Raw genomic sequence first — 19116 nt, 5'->3', positions numbered from 1 at the left:
TCTGAAAGGTTGACCTTCGACGACTTCAACGCACCAGACGAAATACTGAATACACGCAACAATAAGCTCCGAAGCAGCAACTCAGATATTTGAATATCTAATATTTGTATATCACCAGCATTACCTATTTTCGAGCAAATTAATCCCAAGCACACACAATCTAGTCCCTGTTTTTATCCCTTCAAAAGGAAAACAAATTTAAACGCCCTAACCCAACCTGCAGATGTTTCATCACTCTTCTCTCTCCCCATCAAAATCTTTTTCATTACAACAACCACGCCATTTTTCAAAACTTCTCATCTTCATTCATTACTTCCTCCTCAGACTCTTCCCCCTCTCCAGCAGTCCCAGATCCCACCACCCCTCGAGCACGCCCCAAACGGTCCTGCGCCCGGGCTTCTCCCTGGCGGCCTGGACGACCGGAACCGGCAGACCACCGGACGGGCTCAAGGGCTCCAGGTCCGAAGGATAGTAGTCGGCGGGGCTATTGCTATTGTTGTGCCTCCTGCTCCGTGAGCGCGTCGCGAGGAGCTTGATCTTGGAGATGGGGATGCCGAGCGCGTCCCGGGGGCTAGGGAGGGACGGGAACTTGGTCTTGAGCCTGGGCGAGGACGCGGACGGCGCGGGCGTGATGGGCGTGTATCCATCGTCATCGCTGCCGTCTTCGTCGTCGCCCCTTGGCGTCCTGGGTAGCGGGACTTCTAGGTTCTGGGTCTGGATCTTCTCCGGGATGCGCTTGTGCATGATGGGGATGAAGTCCTCCTCGGCCGGCAGGTTTGTGGACGACTTCCCGGGATTGGTTCTGGATATGGGCGATTCGGGAATCATGGGCATGGCGATGGACCTGCGCTGGGCCGCTGTGAGTGACCTGCCCCTCGAGGCGGGCCGGGCGACGTATATCATGGGGGGCGGGGGCGGGACCGCGGCGATATCCTCGTCGATGCCGCGGAAGTTGAGGACATGCGCCGCCTGCGCCGGAGGGTGGGGCGCGAGGGGGGATGGCGTGAGGGTAGGGTGATGGGAAGCAGCAGCGGGGATGATGTGCAAGGTCCCCGTGCCGAGGCTGCGGGGAGTGAGGGCCAGGGGCCCAGTGATGGCCCCGTCGCCATCTCTAATCTGGTGCGGAGGCGGGGGGATGAACTGAAACGAAACGCTCTTTTTCTCCTGGTGCCCGCCTACTGCTGCTGCTTCTCTTTCTTTTCCTGCCTCTACCCCACGTGCGCGCCCCGCGCGCCCTCAACCTTCAATGTCCTTGGCCGGAGCCGCGCTGGTGGCCTTGACGCGGCGCCAGAGGCCGATGCAGATCAAAGTGCTGAAAGCGAAGAGCACGCAGAGAGCGATGCTCAGGCCCCACACGGCCTTGATCTCGTAGCAGTGAGGTTGGTCGACGGCGACGTATGTGAAATAGTCAACGGCCTTGGTTAATACACTGCGGTAGGTTACCCCGGAGCCGCTGGCGACGAACACCTGCGCGCCGGAGGCGATCGTCGAAGTCCCGGCCACCGGGAGAGCTTCGCAGGTAAGTTTGGAGAGAGGTTTGCCGACTGTTGCGGCTACAACGATTACTGCGACCATGAGAAGCATGTCGAAGACGCCGGCAATGAGCAGCGGGAGTAGACCATCGTAGTAAAGAATGTAACTGATGGCGATGTAGAGTGATGCCGTGCTCGCCTGCATGATATGTAAGTAGGCCACTGGAGTGAAGGCATCAGACGAAAGACATACCACAACTAGAGTGCCAATGAGCACATCCGGAGCGTTGCGCTGGGCAGATACGATTTCGTTCATGAAGTTGGCCACGAGACCGATGATGGTAAGGAGCGAGACAAACTGCGCGGCACGCAATACAGTAAAGGTAACCCCAAGGGCGCCCAATTGAGGAGCTTGGAAACGCATCTTGAGTGGAATGGACTTTTCCAAGTCTGTGATAAGTGAGAGACTAGGTCTAGATTTGTAGGCGGTACGCAAAGGGAAATGCGACCGCGGCTGAGGAATCGATGCCGTTGGAAGGAGTGGAGAAGAAATGTTGAAGGTTGCGGTGCTGAGACCGTGTATAATCTGTCAAGAGAAGGTGTGGCTTTCAATGTCTCGAGACTGAAGTGAGGAAGAGATTGGACTGCGTTCCGGAACCCAAACGAGTGATCTCCAGAGACGTAAATGAGCAGGTCAACTGCGTGGATGATGAAGTAAATCGCTGGTGTGTCGGCGAACCTGATTTGACGGAGACGGTAGGAATAAGAGATTCGTTACAGCCAAAGAAAATGTTGAAGACCAGAGAACCCGTTTATAGTAAGAAACCTTCAGAAAAGAGACAAGGAAAAATAGGAAAGAGATAGGAAAGACTAAAGAAAAAGTCGTTATTGATGCTTATGGATTGTTTGATGAGTAGAAGAGAGAATCCAGCAACTCGGGAACTTGAGGTCATCTTATGTATCTGCTGAAGCTTCGCGTTCAAGCTATGGTCTAGGCCTAATACTCACCTTGGCAGTAGAGCAAGCCGTATACACCGCGGCAAAAGCTGGTCTGTTGACATATCGGATCGATGCTCTGACTAGTCTGTGCAGCTCTTTCGTCGGGTTGCTATTTTCATCTTTGCTTTACGTCGGTACTTGAAGCAGATGGCGTATTCAGCAGCCGCTGGCAGAGCCAATAGAAGCGCTGAAGATGCAATGCGCTTATTGCTGCGGGACTCCTGCAGCCAACGATAATCCCGTACCTGGACCCACTTACGCTGTGTACTCTCAATGCCCGTATTCCCCAATCAAGCCGTCGTCGCTTAGTGTCGTTTTAACAACCGCGATGAACATGGTCATCGGAGAATTCTGGTTGGCCATTGACCTTGATTCCCTCATCTCGCCTCAAAGTACGGATGCTGGGAGCTGCAGGGCATTAAGCGCGACCCGCGGCCAGCCCTATCCACGCAGCATTTAGCATCATCTCATGGCCGCTTGATCGACGACCGGACGGGTCAAGACAATAGGCGAAATTGGGAGCGGAGGAGGCAATGCTCGTTCCGCGGATCTGGAACCTGGACCAAAAGTTTGTGTTCCTGGCAGCTTGCAGGTATATCGAGCACTGCTGCCCAGTCGAGCTGGTGTGGATACGGCGAGCTGTTGGACGGCCTAGTTGCGCGAGCTGTATTGTCGAGCAATCCTGGGACGGTAAACAACAAGGGGCAAATTCCTAACGTAGTGTTTTTTGTTGTCCCCAAAGAGCCGCATCGTACCGTCATCGAACACGATAAGCTCATCCGTTTTGGGGATATATATGTTTGGTAAATTTGACAACCGCGGTCAATATTGATGACTGCATTGCTAGAGAAATTACAGGAGACAAAAAAAACCCCCCATAAAATAGTCATCAACCAGATTGCTTTCATTTTCTGCGCCTTGACGCCCACGAGAACGACTGCGTACCTGACACGCCATATATAGGACCGAGCGACCCATATCTGTCTCCTTCAGATCTTAATAAATGCATTCAGTGGCTGGTGTTTGCATATATAGTGGATGTGTAACACGCCATTATACGTAATGGCATCCAGATTCTTTCATCTGAAGCCCTGAATATAGTTATGTTATGTGTAGAACTTCTCTAGCTCAACCCAGAAGATCATCCAGCCCACTACTTCCTGTCGTAGATTGCGTAGGCTTAGGTGTGCTTGAGGCAGCAGGCGCTCCCCAAAGAGATTGACTCGTCTTTTCCTTGGCTAGCTGACCCAACTTGGGCCCAGAGGATACGGAGGCCTTCTTGGCACCACTGCCACCAGCTGATGCGAAAAGATTGGCAAATGGGTCGCCGCCTGCTGCTGCGGGCTTTGCAGCTGGTGTACCGGCCGGCTTGTTTAAGGTCGAGCTACCAAAGGTAGAGGTAGAAGATGGCCCTGAGAAAGCCGAAGCGGATTTCTGGGGTGCTTGAGAGGGCTGAACAGACGTGAAATAGTTGGGTTGTGCTGGCTGGTATCCAGTTGGTTTTGGTGCCTGAGGCGACATGACATTGTTACTTGGAATGTTGAAAGCAGAGTAGTTGGCAGCAGGTGTCGCATTGGCACTGGCAGGCGGGGAGATAGCCGACATCATGCTGCTAATGTTGGCATTCTGTGGGCCAGAAACGGGCTGAGGCGCTGCGAACTGAGCAGTACCCTGAGCGCTCGAAGTGACCATAGGCGGTGCAATGCCGAAGGAGTTTAACGGGGCCGACGATTGTGTAGCGGGAGCGGCGGACTGGAAGTCGTCAAAGTCATCATCGTCATCATTGGATAGTGCAGCAAAGGCTCCACCATTTGAAGGAGCCGCCGCGGGGGCAGCGACGGGCGCCGAGGGAGCGGGCGCTGGATCGTCAAAGGAGAAGAGATCAACTTCGGGCTCCTTGGCCTTCTTGGGTGGAGCTGAAGGAGTAGTCTTCTTGACACCAGCCCTTTCGGCCCTCTCCGGTCTCTTGGTGCGAGATGAGCTTGCGCCTGACGTGCCCTCGTCGTACTCGTCGTATGCCTCGAACTGGTCGCCGCCTCTACCACCTCGGTCAAAGTCGCTCGCCTCTTGGCCACCAAAACCACCGCCATCACCGTAAACGCCGCCAGAGTAGGCGCCATAGCCAGAAGAAGACGCACCACTACCACCACCACCGTAGCCGCCAGACTCGCTGCCGAAGCCGCCATATCGACCACTGCTGCTGCTGGAAAAACCGCCAGTGCCTCCCTCGACACCTGTGTATTTGGCCTTGTTGGATCTGGCCTTCTTTCGCTCTCCTCGGATTCGTTCGACATCACCCAAGAGTTCAGCCAACTCCTTGGCGCGGTTTCGTACGTTGATACCTTGATCCTTGCCGTTCTGGTCGATGAAGTGGAATTGCCGTAGCATCTTGAGAAGGGTGATGTGTCCTCGCGCATCGTCTATGACCCGCTCGGAACCGTGCTTGATGAGGAATTCGAGCAGTTGTAGAGCCTTGTAGATCTGCCGCCACTCCTCTGCGGCTTTCTCGGTGAACCGCCGGTAGATCATGGGCATAATCTCATTGAGTGTTTGACTATCAATGTGTCAGTGGGAATGAGTCGAGGGCGGGTTGGCGAAGACATGGACCTACTAGTTGAAGGTGGCATTGGCGATCTCTTGCATAATTGTCGAGGATGCGCCCCATGGTTCGTTGTTGGTAGCCTCCCTCACCTGTTGCGACACGGCAGTGATTAGCGTTTGAGTTACTTCCCTTCCGTGCTGCGGTGATTGGGGGCTCATACCTTGGCTTCCATTTCAGTGTAGTTCATGACAGCTGTTGGTAACCGAAACATGTAAGTCTCTCATAGTCCTGCTGTTCTCGTTGCGCACTGGTGGCTTACCATTTTGGACCTTGCGGACTCCTGCCTTGAGATCATACAAGGTCAGGTTGGAGACTTGGTCTTTCAAGCTATCGAAATTCATCTTGAAGTCACAGAGTGGCCCTGCACAGCGATTTGGTGTGGTGAGTAGGAAATAAACAAGCGGAATAGGTTGGTGAAAGCTGATGGGCTTTGGGCTCCGTGTCAGGTCTATGTCGCTCTCCTCAGCAACTAATGGCGCTGGCGCTGTAGTTTCCAAGTGTCAACTCCGACAGCCCCTTGCTCGCTTGTGTCACTAATCCGTACTGTAAGTTAGTACCGTAGCTGAAAAGGTGGATCTGTCTTTGCTTGAGTGCTTGAGGCCGAGCAGATTAACCTAACGCAACCCAAAGTCTGTTCAGTGGTTTGGAGACACAACACCACACTCAAAGCCACGTGATCAAGCTGACTCAGCCGACTCGACACTGGTTGTTATCAACTCAAATTGTTGGGCAATTCGTGCCTTAGATACTTCAAGGTAGTCAGGCATGGCTTTCGAATATTCACGCTCAAGTTTTCCTCATCCCGTGCGAAGTAAGGTTGGTCGTCATCGAGGTCAGACGTCGACGAAGTAAGTCAATTGTCTATCAATTGTTTCATCCGTCTTGGCGGCAGCTTCCGTCTCAAGCGCTGGTTTATGGGCACGGTTCATGCCGATGCAGCTATTGCAACACTTGACACTGATTTCTGACCGGCTGTCCGTAATCATATGCTGATAGTCTCGAGAATAGAGGTATGGTATCCTCAATTTCAGGTTGCGGTGGAATTCATAGTTGCAGCCTCACATAGTGCCTGGGTGACTGCGTATTCCTCGTCCTCTCGGACAATTTGGACCGTCATGATGAAAGCTAAGGCCAGCTGCTGGCGCCTATCCTATTTGGTACAGCAAAATTTCTGGACCTCCATGAGCCCTTCTAAAGCTTCATCAATAAAGCTTCTGTACATTACTTCAATCATCAACACTTTGATCTGTACTGTAAGAATCAACCCCTTTTTTGACCGTCTCAAGTCTCCGGTTGTGTATTAGAACTGTAATTGTACCCATAAGTCCTACTTCTCAAGCAAACATCCAGTAAGTGGTTCTTTCTTCAGTCCTCGCTGCCCCCTATTTCAGCCCCAGTCAAAGTCCAATCAAGCCTATGGTGCCTTTCGAGTCACTGAACTCCCTTCTTGACTCTTTCTGGAACTGGTTGGGGTTCAATAAAGATGCAGTCTGTTGGGTCGCGTCCTGCAAAGAGGCGGTGCCGTGGTTCGGGTCTTGCTAGGGATAGTGAACCTCGCCACCCTTGACCGCCAGACGCAACCGACAATATTGCCCATCATGGTTGTTTCAGACTCTCCTGCATTCCGCGCATGGAATCCCACCGATCCCTGAGACCGAAGCTGGCCGAAGTATGTCGAGTCTGCGAGGGGAAGAGGCAAGAGAAGATGATAGCTCGGAAGTGAAATACTGTGAAAGCACGTACATGATGCATCATAGTTGCTTCAAAGCAGCAATCTCCAGAGCTCCTCATTGCTTCGGCATCTCCAATTGGCACTCCTTTGGGCTTAACTTACAGGCCAGCTTCCAGTTGCATGCTTCAGGTGCAGCGTTACTCCCTTGAGTGGTCCGGTTCATCCCGCTCCTGCTTGGTATGTAATGCGACAGGCGCTCAGTGCAGACCTGTTTCTTTGTACGCATCCAACCTTGCTCTTGAAGGAGATCCTCGATCTTACTTTGGAGCGCAATGGCAATGGCAATGGCGACGGCAAATAAGAAATGCACTTGCAGTATTGACAGGCTCTCGAAACCCACTTCAAGAGTCCTGTTTAGATGGCGCCGAAACCTATGAGAGCTCCTGTCCAGGCACGGAGACGATGACGATTGCCGGCCAGGTGGATCTTTTCGGTCTAGGTTATGAGCACGATCCGTCAGCAAGCAGCTGCAAGCTCCTGAGAGGGGCGGGGCAATTCGAAGCTGGGTGACGAATTGGCAGCCAAGGGCAGCCAGCAACGTGGGACAGCTCTTGCTTGCTTGCTCTGTGGTTGGCTCATCTGCATGCTCAATTGAATATGACATGATAGAAGGGTGCTTCTGGCCATACCAGGCTAGAGCACAAACCGGGATATCTTGCAATCGATGATTCGCACCTCGATGCTGTCATTTCGGGGCTTGGCTCACCTTGTTTGATGATTGACCCGGGAGCTGGAGCCTGGGGGGAGTCTGGGACTGGGACCGGAACTGGGACTTGGACATTGGCCTTTGATTTGGAACTTTTTGATGCGGGTCGGCAATAGACCCCTCAAAACTCTTTGGTGGCGGGGCAGAAGCTGCCTTGTTTACTTTTTCTCATTGGCTGAATACCTGAAGCTGACCTTGAATTGCCCCGCCCAGATTTTTGTTCTGTCAACATGAGCTCTCTTCGACCCCTCCTCAACTTCTCTCCCCGCCTCTGCTCAAGAGTCTCAACCTCAACTTCTTCTCTCCGACCCAATCTCTTCACGAAGTCATCTTTTGTTACTTCTTCACCAACTTCTAGATATTTCTCAGCAACATCTAACAACATGGGCAAGGCTTGGTAAGTCACCGTCCCCTCATTCCCTTGTAGCACGAGCTACGTACCCTTTGACATCCCTTCTCCCGCCATGCCATCACCACAACGCTCCCCGCCGTTGTCGTTCTTGACGTGTTACCAATGACGGAGGTCGAGCGAGATCAATTCATGTCATGTCGTTCCCCATTGCAAATCTACTACCAACGGTCTCCCTCATGTCCTTACACAATACTGTCTGTGCAAGAGCATGCTGTATCCAATCACGAGTTCAGAGTCCCGGCTGCTTTGACCACATGAAAAGAGAAAGAGAGAGAGGAAAAAATTATTGCTCTGTTGCTGACATGAATTTCCATCAGGTTTAAGATTGAATGGGAGGGTCCCTCCGTCGATGCCAACGGCAGACCTACTGGTCAGCCCAAGGGTAAGCGTTCTTACCTCTCCTAGACGACACCGACCCAAACCTTGACAGCCTTTCCGAGCTCTCCGTCGGCTTGTCATGATCATTGGTTACTCTGGCGTCATCAGTGTTCAAAGGCTTACACTTTCATACAGTCCAGACCGCTGTCATGAACTTCAACCTCTACAGCGACGTCGTCCCCAAGACTGCTGAGAACTTCCGCGCTCTCTGCACTGGCGAGAAGGGCTTTGGCTACAAGGGCTCTTCCTTCCACCGTATCATCCCCGAGTTCATGCTCCAGGGTGGTGACTTCACCCGTGGCAACGTACGTTCCAGACAAAACATACCAAACCCCATGGTCAATAGCTGACCATTTCTAGGGCACTGGTGGCAAGTCCATCTACGGTGAGAAGTTCGCCGATGAGAACTTCCAGCTCAAGCACGACAAGCCCGGTTTGTTGTCCATGGCCAACGCTGGCCCTAACACGTGAGTCTCATGTTCACCTTGCTGTTCGATGTCGCACTACGTACAGATCCCAATCTAACACTTAATTAGCAACGGCTCCCAGTTCTTCGTCACCACCGTCGTTACTTCGTGGTTGAACGGTCGCCACGTCGTCTTCGGCGAGGTTGCTGACCAGGAGTCGCTGAACGTTGTCAAGGCTCTCGAGGCTGTCGGCTCACAGAGCGGTGCTGTCAAGTACAGCAAGCGCCCCACCATCATTGACTGTGGTGCCGATTAAGCGGTCGGACATGCCCCAGTCCTTCAGCGTGTAACATGACACTTGGGAAAGATGTGCGATGGTTTCGGAAAGTACACATACTTAGATTGACCTGGCGATACGAGATTTCAGAACGATATCTTTGTAGCTAGTTACAGAACCAAAAAGTCTCACTGAACACCCATACCATGCTTTTGTCGCTTTATATGCTTGTGATGTACTTGGCTCTTAGTAGCTTAGGCGCAGTCCAGGCTATAGTCGAACATGTTTCAGGGTGTCTGCTTGGCGTAAGTGATGCATACGCCAGGCGGAATTACTGACCCAGTGCTACTGAAATTTGTAAGAAAGCTCACGGAAATGATGCGGTCGTAGAACCGTGGTGAAGGGCTCCTGGCATCCTAGTCTTCAGTCGTTTGATAAGCATATGTAATATCTTCCAAATATGGTGGCAGAAGTTCACTTTGCGGTATGGGTCACAATGTCGTACTCAACTGCATAAAACTCGTGCAATTCTATGATTCACTCACGTCAACCTTGAGACGAGACAATCATACAGTTATTGTCTCTGTGTCAAATGACTCCGTGTCTATCATTATATCTGCCTCTAAGTTCCATTCTTCTTTCTCATTCCAAGGAGCTATCCTCTGGACAAAGCGACGTGGACATGCGCCTCCTCTTCCGGGATTAACCTCAAAACTCGTGGCCCGCGCCTCCTGACCTTGAGACTCCTGCGCTGGCTGGTCTTCTCGCCTAGCCGGAAACAATTCAAAAACCTTGGCCGGTTTCCAAGTGGCCTTAACGGTCACCAATGCCGTAGCCGCAGGGGCAGACGCTCCGTATCAAGGTGGGGTAGGTCACGCGGGCGGCGTCGGCGAGGTTGAAGCCCTTGTTCCAGTCGTGAGCCCACAGCCAGCCGCCGCGCGACCGGCCGCAGTGCGCCTGGATCTGCTGCAGCGCGTCGTCGATCTCGTGGGCCGGCACCGCGATGCCCACCGGCGCGCAGTTGCACACGAACATGGCCGACCCGTTCTCGTACTCGGCGTGGAAGTTCTCCCGGCCCACCTTGCTGCCCCCCTCCGTCCACTCCTTGAACTTCTCCCCCGCCGTCTTGGTCTCGTCCGGGTCCACCGACGTCGCGTAGCACCCCTTGTGCGACACCGGGATCACGCCCCGCTTGGTCTCTGCCGTGGCGGTCCTGTTGAGGTTGAAGCCGAGGCCGCCTGTGGTGGCCAGCGCCACGGCGAGGAGGTGGGAGAGCTGCATTGCTGTGATGATGGGAAGGTGGCGATGATAAATTCGAGAGTGATGTGTGAATCTACGGAAAACTGTTGACTGTCTTGGTCGGTCAGTACCTCATCTCTTGCTCAGGAGCCACGAGGATCTACCGCGGAGGGATACGTACCGCGTACAGGGTTGCCGTATATCTGATCTTCAAAATGTGGCACAGGGCTCTCACGCTCGGATCAGAAGAAGTGGAAGACTCACCACTATTTATGCTCGAGCCGACGAATCTCAGTTTGGTGCGGCAAACCCGCGCAGATAGATACAGGTGGGATTTCCTGCGCGCCGCGCGAGCACATGGTGCATTCTCGCCGCCGGAGATGGGGCAGGGAGGCGAGCCATTTACGCCGGAGCGGCGGGGCCATCGTTTGCTTTTGCGTTTCCCGGGCGCAGATGAAGACAAGAAACCTTCGCAGTGAGCATGTTTTACCTCCCATCTGGTCTATCTAGCCCATATGTATCTTTGTGGTCGGGCGACCCAAGGTGCAGACCGTCGAGCACAAGGGTGTATCCGTTATCCGAAGTGTGCTCACGAATCGGTGGCGTACGGCTTCTTGATGTGTAACCCCAACGAGCGAGCCGGGAAATGATTAATTTTCCAGGAATTTTGGGTTTTGTAGTTCCTCGGAAGATGTTTCATCAGGTGATAAGCAAATGATGGGAGTTGGGCATGCTGGGGATAACACGGGGGCAATGACTGAAAAGGCTTTATAAAGCAGATTATAGCATATTTGTAGCGATTTTTACTGGTGGGTATATTTAAACGTGTCGATCAATACGCTGCCGGTGATTACTTTTACGCCGGTCTCTACATAAAGAACACATATCTTATAACCGTTGAGGCGATACTCCTATATCTTTTAATTTAGGGTAGCCCGTGAGGAACATACACACAAGATAGTGAAATCGGTAGATCTAAGAATCGTGCAATCATTATTATTTACTCCAGCCATGCAATTGTGCGACGCCGAAAAAAGAAAATGACCGAATTAGATAGAGTACACCATGCCAGCGCTCCATAGCCTTTACCAATGTAGCATCCTTCCTGAGCCGTCATTCCTCGTCACTTTTGTTGTTGTTGTTTATCGACCCATGCGGATAACACCAGCAGCGACCAGCTTCTGGATGTTAGCCCGAATGCCAGGGTTCTTCATGTGCTCCTGAAGGGCGGCAGGATCAGACTGAGCCTGCTGCAGGATAGATTGCATGATAGGATCTTGCATGATGGACATGATCTAGAGTGGAAATACAGGTCAGTTATGCTTCTATGAATGGAGGCAATATGCGACTTACTTCGGGGTCCTTCTGCAGACGCTCCCTGGTCTGCTCCTCGGTCTCGTTCTCGCGAGCAGAGTACATAGCTTGCAGAGCCTTCTCCTGCTGTTGCTGAATCTCACGAGCATTGGCGCCGTTGTGGTGCTCGTTATCGACAGCCGACGCCTCGTTGCACTGGTCCAAGCACTTGTTGTACTCGCGCATGCCAAAGTAGACTTGTGCCTTACGGATGTAGGCACGGATGAACTTGGGGTCCTTCTTGATGGCCAAATCACAGTCTTGCAGGGCGCTGGGGAATTCGAAGAGCTTCACGAAGGCAGCAGCGCGGTTGCTGTACCCACGAGGGTCCTCGGGGGCACGCTTGACCATCTCACTGTATGCGGCGACAGCACCAGGGAAATCTTGGTCCTTGAACTTCTTGTTACCCTCCTCACGAGCCTCCTCGGCCTTGGCGGGGTCGATGTAGGCATTCCTGGCATCATCAATCTTCTTCTTCTCGGCAGCACGGAGCTTAGCGTTGACCTCGGGGGTACGGTGCTCGGTGAGGGATCTCTTGAAGTTGTCGATGGCACTGTCCATCTCACCCAGCTTCTCGTAGGCGCTACCGATGCGGGCGTAGGACTTGGCAATCAGCTTGAAGTCGGCATAGATCTCACGGCCCTCGTCGATGGCCTTGGTGCAGGCCTCGATACAGGCTTGGTAGTCACCCTTCTCGTAGTATGCGGCACCCAGGTTGTTCAAGTAGGTGATATCCTTGTGAAGGTCCCAGGCGGCAGTGTAGTGCTTGATAGCCTCGTCGAAGTTGCGCTTCTTGTAGTTCTCGGTACCCAAAGCCTTCTCCTTGTCAGCCTCCTCCTTGGCCTTCTTCTTGGCCAGCTCGTCGTCGTCGTGCTCGGGCTCGGGCTCGGACTCGGGTTCGGGCTCGGGGGCCTTCTTGGGCGCAGGGCTAGAGCTTGCGGGCCTCACGTCGGGCATCTCGACATCTTCCTCTGCATCCTTGGTACCCGATGCGCCACCAGGCATGTCGCCGGGTGCTCTCATGTCGAGGTCGACGCCCATGGCGACACCAAGAACCTGCATCATTCTGGGGTCGCTGAACAGGTCTGGGGTCATCTGGGGGTTCTTCTGTAGTTGCTGAACCTTGGCAATGAAAGATGGGTCGGAGAAGTAGCCGCTGGTCTTGGGGTTGGTCATGAGCTTCTGCAGCAGGTTGGGATCCTTGAACATGTTGCCCATTCCACCCATAGGGTCGCCGCCAGCGCCACCTTCTCTGTCCATGGCGGACTTGACGGAAGCCAGCGAGCTCTTCAGACCGGCATTGTTGGGGTCTTGCTTGAGACCCTCCTCGTATGCATCGTAAGCTCCCAGCAGGTCACCGGCACCGTGCAGAGCAGCGCCCTTTCTTCCCCAACCTCTCGGCCAGTCGGGCTTGATCTCGGTTGTCTTCTCGGCATCCTTCAATGCGTTGGTCCAGTCCTTCTTGGAGGCGTAGGCTGCAGATCGGTTGCTGTAGAGGACGTGGTTGGATGCATCGATCTCGATGGCCTTGGAGAAAGCGTCGCTGTAAGGGAAGGGGAGATTGTAAGTACGTTTGAAATACGGGGTGTAGGGCTGTGGTTGTCTCGTGTGGTGGATTTACTTACATGGCCTCATCGAAGTTCTTCTCGGCGATGGCCTTGTTGCCGAGAGCCTTAAGCTCATCCGCAGTCGACATTTTAGTGGGATGTTTTGGTCGAGTTACAAGGTAAAAGGATTGGGTTTGTGTCGGGCTGGGGTATCAATCAATTAAAAGGGGACGGTTTGCGTAAAAGTGCGAAAGGAGACGGAACTCTTAGTTGTGAGACTTGAAGATTATGAAAATAGAATTGGTAGTCAAGGCAGGCAAAGCAGTTTGACGTCGATTTAGAAATAAGCCCGCTTTTGACTGTTGACTCTGCGGGCGGCTTCATGGGAGACCAGCGACCGGAGAGCAGAGCAGAGCTTCGATGCAATTCTACAGACCTAAAGAAAGCCAACAGGGTATTTGATTGGTTGCGATGGAAAAAAAAAGGATCACTGTTCGACTTGTGAATGAACCGGCGCTAAAAGTGGCCCAGCTCCAATGGCATGCAACTATCTCATTCAGCTGAACGCTCTCGAAAGACCTGTGATGAAGTATAGATACATCAACGTATCCGTATCTGGAGATGAAAGATTAATCGGGTGATGCCCATTGCAAGGCACAGTGGCCATCTCACATCCAGAGCAGCTTCACGGACGCCACAGCCCGGGCAACTCAGAATACCCATCAACTGTGCAGTTTCCAATTGTCCTTGATGCCCCGCCAGGCTGCGCATCTGTATATCTATATCTAGGCTAGCCAAACAAAGCCTTCCAGTCTGGGCGGGCGGATGGCTGGAATCTTCTTTATCAGTCTAGGCAGGCTCGATCATCTGGGACGACATGGAGCCTGCAATTGTTATTTGCGCCCTGCAAGCCCGCGGAAACACATTGGTACGAATCGACGAAACAGGTGATTGCCATCGCCATCTCCATCGCTGCTGTGTATGTAGTTAACTATGTACTAACCAACCTTACTGCATGCACATGCCACATGCTTGGTCGTCACCCACCTCTTTCGATAAGGACGATAAGCTGAAATCGCGGGGCAGCTTTTTCTCCTTCTCGGGAGCTGCAAGTTTTTGGAGAGGGAGAGAGGAGCCAGAACTCAAGGACTCAGAGCTAGTCTCAATAAAAGCTAACCAGAGCCGAGTAAGAAATTTGGAGCGCAAAAGCGAACGCCAAAAGTCTCGCCGAAAGACTCATCTCAGCGCATTCCCCTGCGGCAGGTTGCTCAACGGCCGTTACTTTACGACCTCCGCGCATGGCCTACACACAGATTGGTCTCATTGCACGAACACTAGCTCTGCCGCCCTTCCAGTTCTCATTCTACCAACAGTTTCTCGCCATCCTCCGCACTCATCGACCCTTGACTCACCCCACCACGACAAGGCTTCGGCCGCCCGTCGATCACCATGTCGCTTGACCCTGAGAAGCTGTCCATTCTCAAGGACCAGCTCTACAGCGCTGCTGTCGAAAAGCTCGAAGGAGATGACGAAAAGGCCTGGGCAAAGGTCTTCTCCCAGGAAGAGCTCCAGAACCTCGATGTCATCCCCCCAAAGGACCTGAGGACTCTGGCAGCGGTCATTCGCGAATTGACCGACGAGTTCCTCTTCATCACCATCAACACGACCTACGGTGCAGCATGGAGGTTGCGGCCCGAGAATGAGGCCGTCAAGTACCATGGCCTGACGCAGGACCAGAACATCATCTACTCCCTCATCGACAACGCCGGTGCCGAGGGCATATGGCAGCAGGACATGCGCAAGAGGACAAACATGCGCGAGCAGACCCTGAAGAAGGTCCTGAAGGAGCTAGAGAACCAGAAGAAGCTCATCACCAGCTTCACTTCCGTCCAACAGGTCTCTCACCGGTGCTACATCAAGGCTAGCATCAAGCCCAGTGAGAAGGCCACCGGAGGTCCCTGGTTCGCAGATGGAGACTTGGACGAGTCCTTCATTGAAATGTTGCTCGCCGTCACCCACAACCTCATAAAGCGCGCGGGCACCTACCATAGTCTGAGGGGTGAAGCCGGCACCCGGAGCGCTAGTTCCAGTCCCGTCCTGCCCAAGAAGGTTATCAACGGCAGCCAGAGCGACGTGGCCTTGGCAGCTCGGGGGAAGAAACGGCCTGCCGATGACATGACTGTCGACCATGACCCATTCGCCGACTCCCCCACAAAGTCCCGGAAGAAGTCAGCCAGCCACCCCGTCCGTATTCCAATGCCCGCAGGTTACAAGAATTATGCAACTCTGTCAGAACTCACCAAACAAATCGCTGCAGCAAACCTCACCAAGGGTCTACCCCTGAAGGAAGGCGACATTCAACAGCTGCTAGATGTTCTCATGTACGAGAACCGCATCGAGGAAGTCAAGATTGGGAGAAAGGTCGGCTACCGCACTGTGAGACCCATGAAAGTTAATGTTGCCACCAACACCATGCTTTTGGATGAAGATAACCTGGAGCCTCGTACCAATGGCTTGACCACCGCGCCTTGCGGTCGATGTCCTGTATTCCAACTTTGCGAGGAGGGTGGCCCCGTGTGGCCAGGAGGATGCGAGTATTTCGACCAGTGGTTGATATGACAAAAGTCCCCTCGAGAGCAGAGGCTACGCATCGTTCGATGATGGCCATCCCGCATGGTGTGTATTTTCAAGTCCAATTGGCCGGACGGGAAACAGGCAGCATCTTTGTATTTTATAGCATTGCAATGGCGTTTTCAGGGGATTTGGTGTAGGGCCTTCGTTACTAAGTATCAGGAGCGATTGAAATTCAGGCTCCACTACATTTGCATCAGGAAGGACGGATAGATACCCCCTGCTATGGAAAGGAGAGCGCGGGCTTGAAGTGGAATGACAGGATTTCGACTCAATTACATGACTTGGTTTGGTATAATAGAACATGCCATATATCCACTGTTTTGTGGGGTTGAAGTTGAAGTCGCAGGTGACAAACATCGAAAACGAGACTCCTCAGATCCGCCGCATGGTTGGCAGCGAAGTTCTGACCATCTACCTTGCATGGACAATGCAACGCTATACCTTTTGACGTCTGCTGCGACCAAATCAGCTTTTACGTTCCGGTGAAGACGATACCGGCCACGTTGTGTCAGGACATGTTTTCGCCGGATCATAAGAAAGTCGTGGCATACTCGAGGAGCAAAGATGAGCGGAAGGTTAGTAGAGAAACCGTTGTTTTTGCTGTCGGACTCTGTCTAGTCGAGAGCCTGGACAAGAATGAGGTCCTCCGAAATCGTTCATCGTCGGGACTATTGGAAGCGTATACATGCTATGTGTACCACATGCACTCATCCGACATAACCCTTCTATGTATGCGAAGCTTGACAATATTGTTCTAAATCGGTTTCTACAGCGACACGACACGGAAAGCTGAGGCTATGCTGTACCGAGTGTTCTATGTACAAAGGACGAAGCTTCGAGGAAAAAGAAATCATGGCTATGAGCGCGGCAATTGTTGCTCTTTGATACATCAGCCCGGCCAGTAGCACTTCGACTGTAGTTTCAGGCACAGGGGTCAAACAACCAGGCAAAAACATTCGCGTCTTGATCACTCAGAAAAAGGTGAAACAAGGGCATATTTTTCTCACTGACTTGATGTATTCCCATTGAAATTGACTACATTACACATTAAATCTTCCCATATGACCAGAACCGTTTCAACTTCATCCCCGTTTCATCCCACTGCCTCAAGCCAACTGCCCACGGATGGCACCGGGCACAGCGAGACTCGAGTGGACGTCGGTAAAGAACGCCTTGGGGTCTTTCTCGATCTGGCCGACATGGAAGCCAGCGCCCGTGTCTGCACCGTTGGCCGTGAGGCCTGTGGTGAACGGGCCGGCGATACACCCGACACTGACGCGCTTGCCCTCGGGCTGGTGCTCGTCGACGGCGACGGGGTTCGGGAACGCCAGGCGCGGCGGGCCGTTCGCGCCCCTAGCCGCCTGGTGGATGTGCGTCGCCGTCTTGGCGGGCGACTGGTAGTTGCCCCTGAACCCGTGGATCTCGATGTGGTAGCAGATGGTGTTCGCGTCGGAGATGATGCCGTAGCTGAACGTGCCCCTGGAGCCCTTGAGGCCGCCGGTCAGGGTGAACGGGCCCGGGGCGGTGCCGTTGACCACCTGGTCCGGCGTGGCCTGGACGCTGTAGGACGAGGTGAAGATCTTGGCCGCGCTGTCCCACTGGGCGTAGCCCTTGTTGTCGTAGTTGACCTTGGACCAGTCGACCTTTTTGTAGTCGACCTTGGACCAGTCGACCTTTTTGTAGTCGACCTTGCTGTAGTCGACTTTGGACCAGTCGACTTTGCTGTAGTCGACGTGGCTGTAGTCTACCTTTGACCAATCCACGTTGCTGTAGTCCACCTTGCTGTAATCGACCGAGCCCCAGCCACCAGGAGGTGTGTAGTCAATGGGAGCGGGAGCTGCAGTGACCGTCGCGGCCATTGCGGTAATCAGAGAGATTGCTGTGAAGGACTTCATGATGACTTGAGGTTTCGATGTTGAGCTTTTGTTGTTTGGTTCGGTGGTGGTTTTTGATAATATATAAAGAAGACATCTTACTATTTGGCACTGGAATGACACCCTTATATACGAGATTAGTCTAGGAAAGAACAGTACGGACGACAGACAGGAAAAACCCGACTGGGACTACGAGGTCACAATCTTGGCCAACGTATGCCAACCCTAATGCGGCCGCAGAGAGTCAGGAGCACGCTGTATATCACAAAGATTACACTGCCACGCTCAGGCGGGAGTGATTTCACGTTAAGACCGCATGTAGTCTGGTGTAAACTAAACCAGCATCGTTGCAGGTGAAACTATTGACTGCCAATCTGCAACTAAACTCAAGTCTAATAGAGCTGCGTCCGACACTTGGGATCGGAGAAGCTCTATACGATCTTGTTTGCCTATGCTAAGCACCTGGACTAGACTAGGCTATAAGCAACCAGTGTCCAGAGCTACCTTGATCATGGGGGGTTCGGGGTAAGGCTTGGCGGCCCGCTCCAAACCCCAAATGCTAGGGCTTGGCCAGGCACTTGTCCCGGCGCCATGGAAGCGGCTGAGCATTTGCTTGACCAGGTACAAAACCACGCTGACCAGGTACAAAGTCTGTACCTTGGCTTCGCTTGGCAATAGTTCCCAGGGACAAAAACAAGCACTAGTGTAGCGGCACATGTTCGGCATATGTTCGACATATGTTTGATATATGCCAGGCATGTATGTCCGACGTATGCGACCATTAAATAATGTGGTTTGATATAATTGTGAGATTACGGATGCTTGAAGTTATTAAAAACCCCTTAAACAAGCAATATAAAAGGCTTGGATAGATAAATAAATACTCTAAATAGATTTTTTATGAGTAAAAGTGTTAGATAATTCTATAATTCTATAATTCCAGCGCAGTTCCAACAACGTGGCCGCAAAGGATGCTGTGATCAAAGCGGTTGCGGTCGTTTGGAAGAACTGTCCTGGAATTCATGCACGACATGATGCTGCGCCAAGCATTGTAAAGGGAGAAACCGACCTCAGATGATGTTGATTTCAGAATCAGTTTCCCAAATCGGCAGCCAAACCCGTTGTGATCAGTATATCCCGGAACCACCGAGAAGCGCGGGCTAGACATGGTTGTGCCACGAGACGAACTGCTCGGACAGCATCATTTGACTGAGTATGTGTTCTGATGGTAGTCAGCGGTTCCGTAGCTGGTGATGGAGTTTAGGTCATAAGCATGATGCGATATGAGTTGTATTATTGTGTCGATATATGAGTTCTAAAGTCGGAGCCGAGTTCGGTCGCTTCATACGTCCACCCCAGCCCGCCTCAAAATCACCAATCCGTGTTCGGCTTTTGTCCACCTCCTTCTGTACATCTGTTTGTGTCACCTGGACCGGCTTAATCACGGTCGGCTGCGGATCGTTTATCTTTACTACCGGCCTGAG

The 19116-nt window shown here is 52.7% G+C and overlaps 7 protein-coding genes across 7 annotated transcripts; 2 read left to right on the top strand and 5 right to left on the bottom strand.

Annotated features, from left to right (window-relative positions):
* Positions 1–66: 66 nt before the first annotated feature.
* BKA67DRAFT_679842 (uncharacterized protein) lies at positions 67–1896 on the bottom strand (the record flags this gene model as incomplete). The annotated part of the gene is made up of 3 exons (XM_046108886.1): positions 67–1208; positions 1242–1671; positions 1726–1896. The coding sequence occupies 3 exons, from the start codon at positions 1894–1896 to the stop codon at positions 310–312; spliced, it is 1500 nt and encodes a 499-aa protein (XP_045955873.1). The 3' UTR covers positions 67–309.
* A 1593-nt stretch (positions 1897–3489) lies between these two features.
* Positions 3490–5687, bottom strand: BKA67DRAFT_332362 (uncharacterized protein). The gene is made up of 3 exons (XM_046096250.1): positions 5234–5687; positions 5083–5162; positions 3490–5025 (listed from the first exon to the last, which is right to left on the bottom strand). The coding sequence occupies exons 1-3, from the start codon at positions 5282–5284 to the stop codon at positions 3600–3602; spliced, it is 1557 nt and encodes a 518-aa protein (XP_045955872.1). The 5' UTR covers positions 5285–5687; the 3' UTR covers positions 3490–3599.
* Positions 5688–7741: 2054 nt separating this feature from the next.
* Positions 7742–9024, top strand: BKA67DRAFT_537459 (cyclophilin-like domain-containing protein; the record flags this gene model as incomplete). Its single annotated transcript, XM_046100323.1, has 5 exons — positions 7742–7908; positions 8241–8305; positions 8437–8606; positions 8662–8768; positions 8838–9024. The coding sequence occupies 5 exons, from the start codon at positions 7742–7744 to the stop codon at positions 9022–9024; spliced, it is 696 nt and encodes a 231-aa protein (XP_045955871.1).
* Positions 9025–9759: 735 nt separating this feature from the next.
* BKA67DRAFT_332182 (uncharacterized protein) lies at positions 9760–10378 on the bottom strand. The gene has a single exon (XM_046096249.1). It carries the CDS (start codon positions 10264–10266, stop codon positions 9799–9801), a length of 468 nt encoding a protein of 155 aa, XP_045955870.1. The 5' UTR covers positions 10267–10378; the 3' UTR covers positions 9760–9798.
* A 773-nt stretch (positions 10379–11151) lies between these two features.
* BKA67DRAFT_571292 (uncharacterized protein) lies at positions 11152–13608 on the bottom strand. Its single transcript, XM_046103215.1, has 3 exons — positions 13203–13608; positions 11578–13120; positions 11152–11519 (listed from the first exon to the last, which is right to left on the bottom strand). The coding sequence occupies exons 1-3, from the start codon at positions 13271–13273 to the stop codon at positions 11367–11369; spliced, it is 1767 nt and encodes a 588-aa protein (XP_045955869.1). The 5' UTR covers positions 13274–13608; the 3' UTR covers positions 11152–11366.
* Positions 13609–14573: 965 nt separating this feature from the next.
* Positions 14574–15743, top strand: BKA67DRAFT_537456 (RNA polymerase Rpc34; the record flags this gene model as incomplete). Its single annotated transcript, XM_046100322.1, has 1 exon — positions 14574–15743. The coding sequence occupies one exon, from the start codon at positions 14574–14576 to the stop codon at positions 15741–15743; it is 1170 nt and encodes a 389-aa protein (XP_045955868.1).
* Positions 15744–16864: 1121 nt separating this feature from the next.
* BKA67DRAFT_537455 (uncharacterized protein) lies at positions 16865–17653 on the bottom strand (the record flags this gene model as incomplete). Its single annotated transcript, XM_046100321.1, has 1 exon — positions 16865–17653. One exon carries the CDS (start codon positions 17651–17653, stop codon positions 16865–16867), a length of 789 nt encoding a protein of 262 aa, XP_045955867.1.
* Between the last annotated feature and the right edge of the window lie 1463 nt (positions 17654–19116).

The sequence above is a fragment of the Truncatella angustata genome (genome assembly GCF_020726525.1).
Source record: "Truncatella angustata strain MPI-SDFR-AT-0073 chromosome Unknown BKA67scaffold_6, whole genome shotgun sequence".
Lineage (NCBI taxonomy): Eukaryota > Fungi > Ascomycota > Sordariomycetes > Amphisphaeriales > Sporocadaceae > Truncatella > Truncatella angustata.
This window is presented reverse-complemented; position numbering and strand designations above follow the sequence as displayed.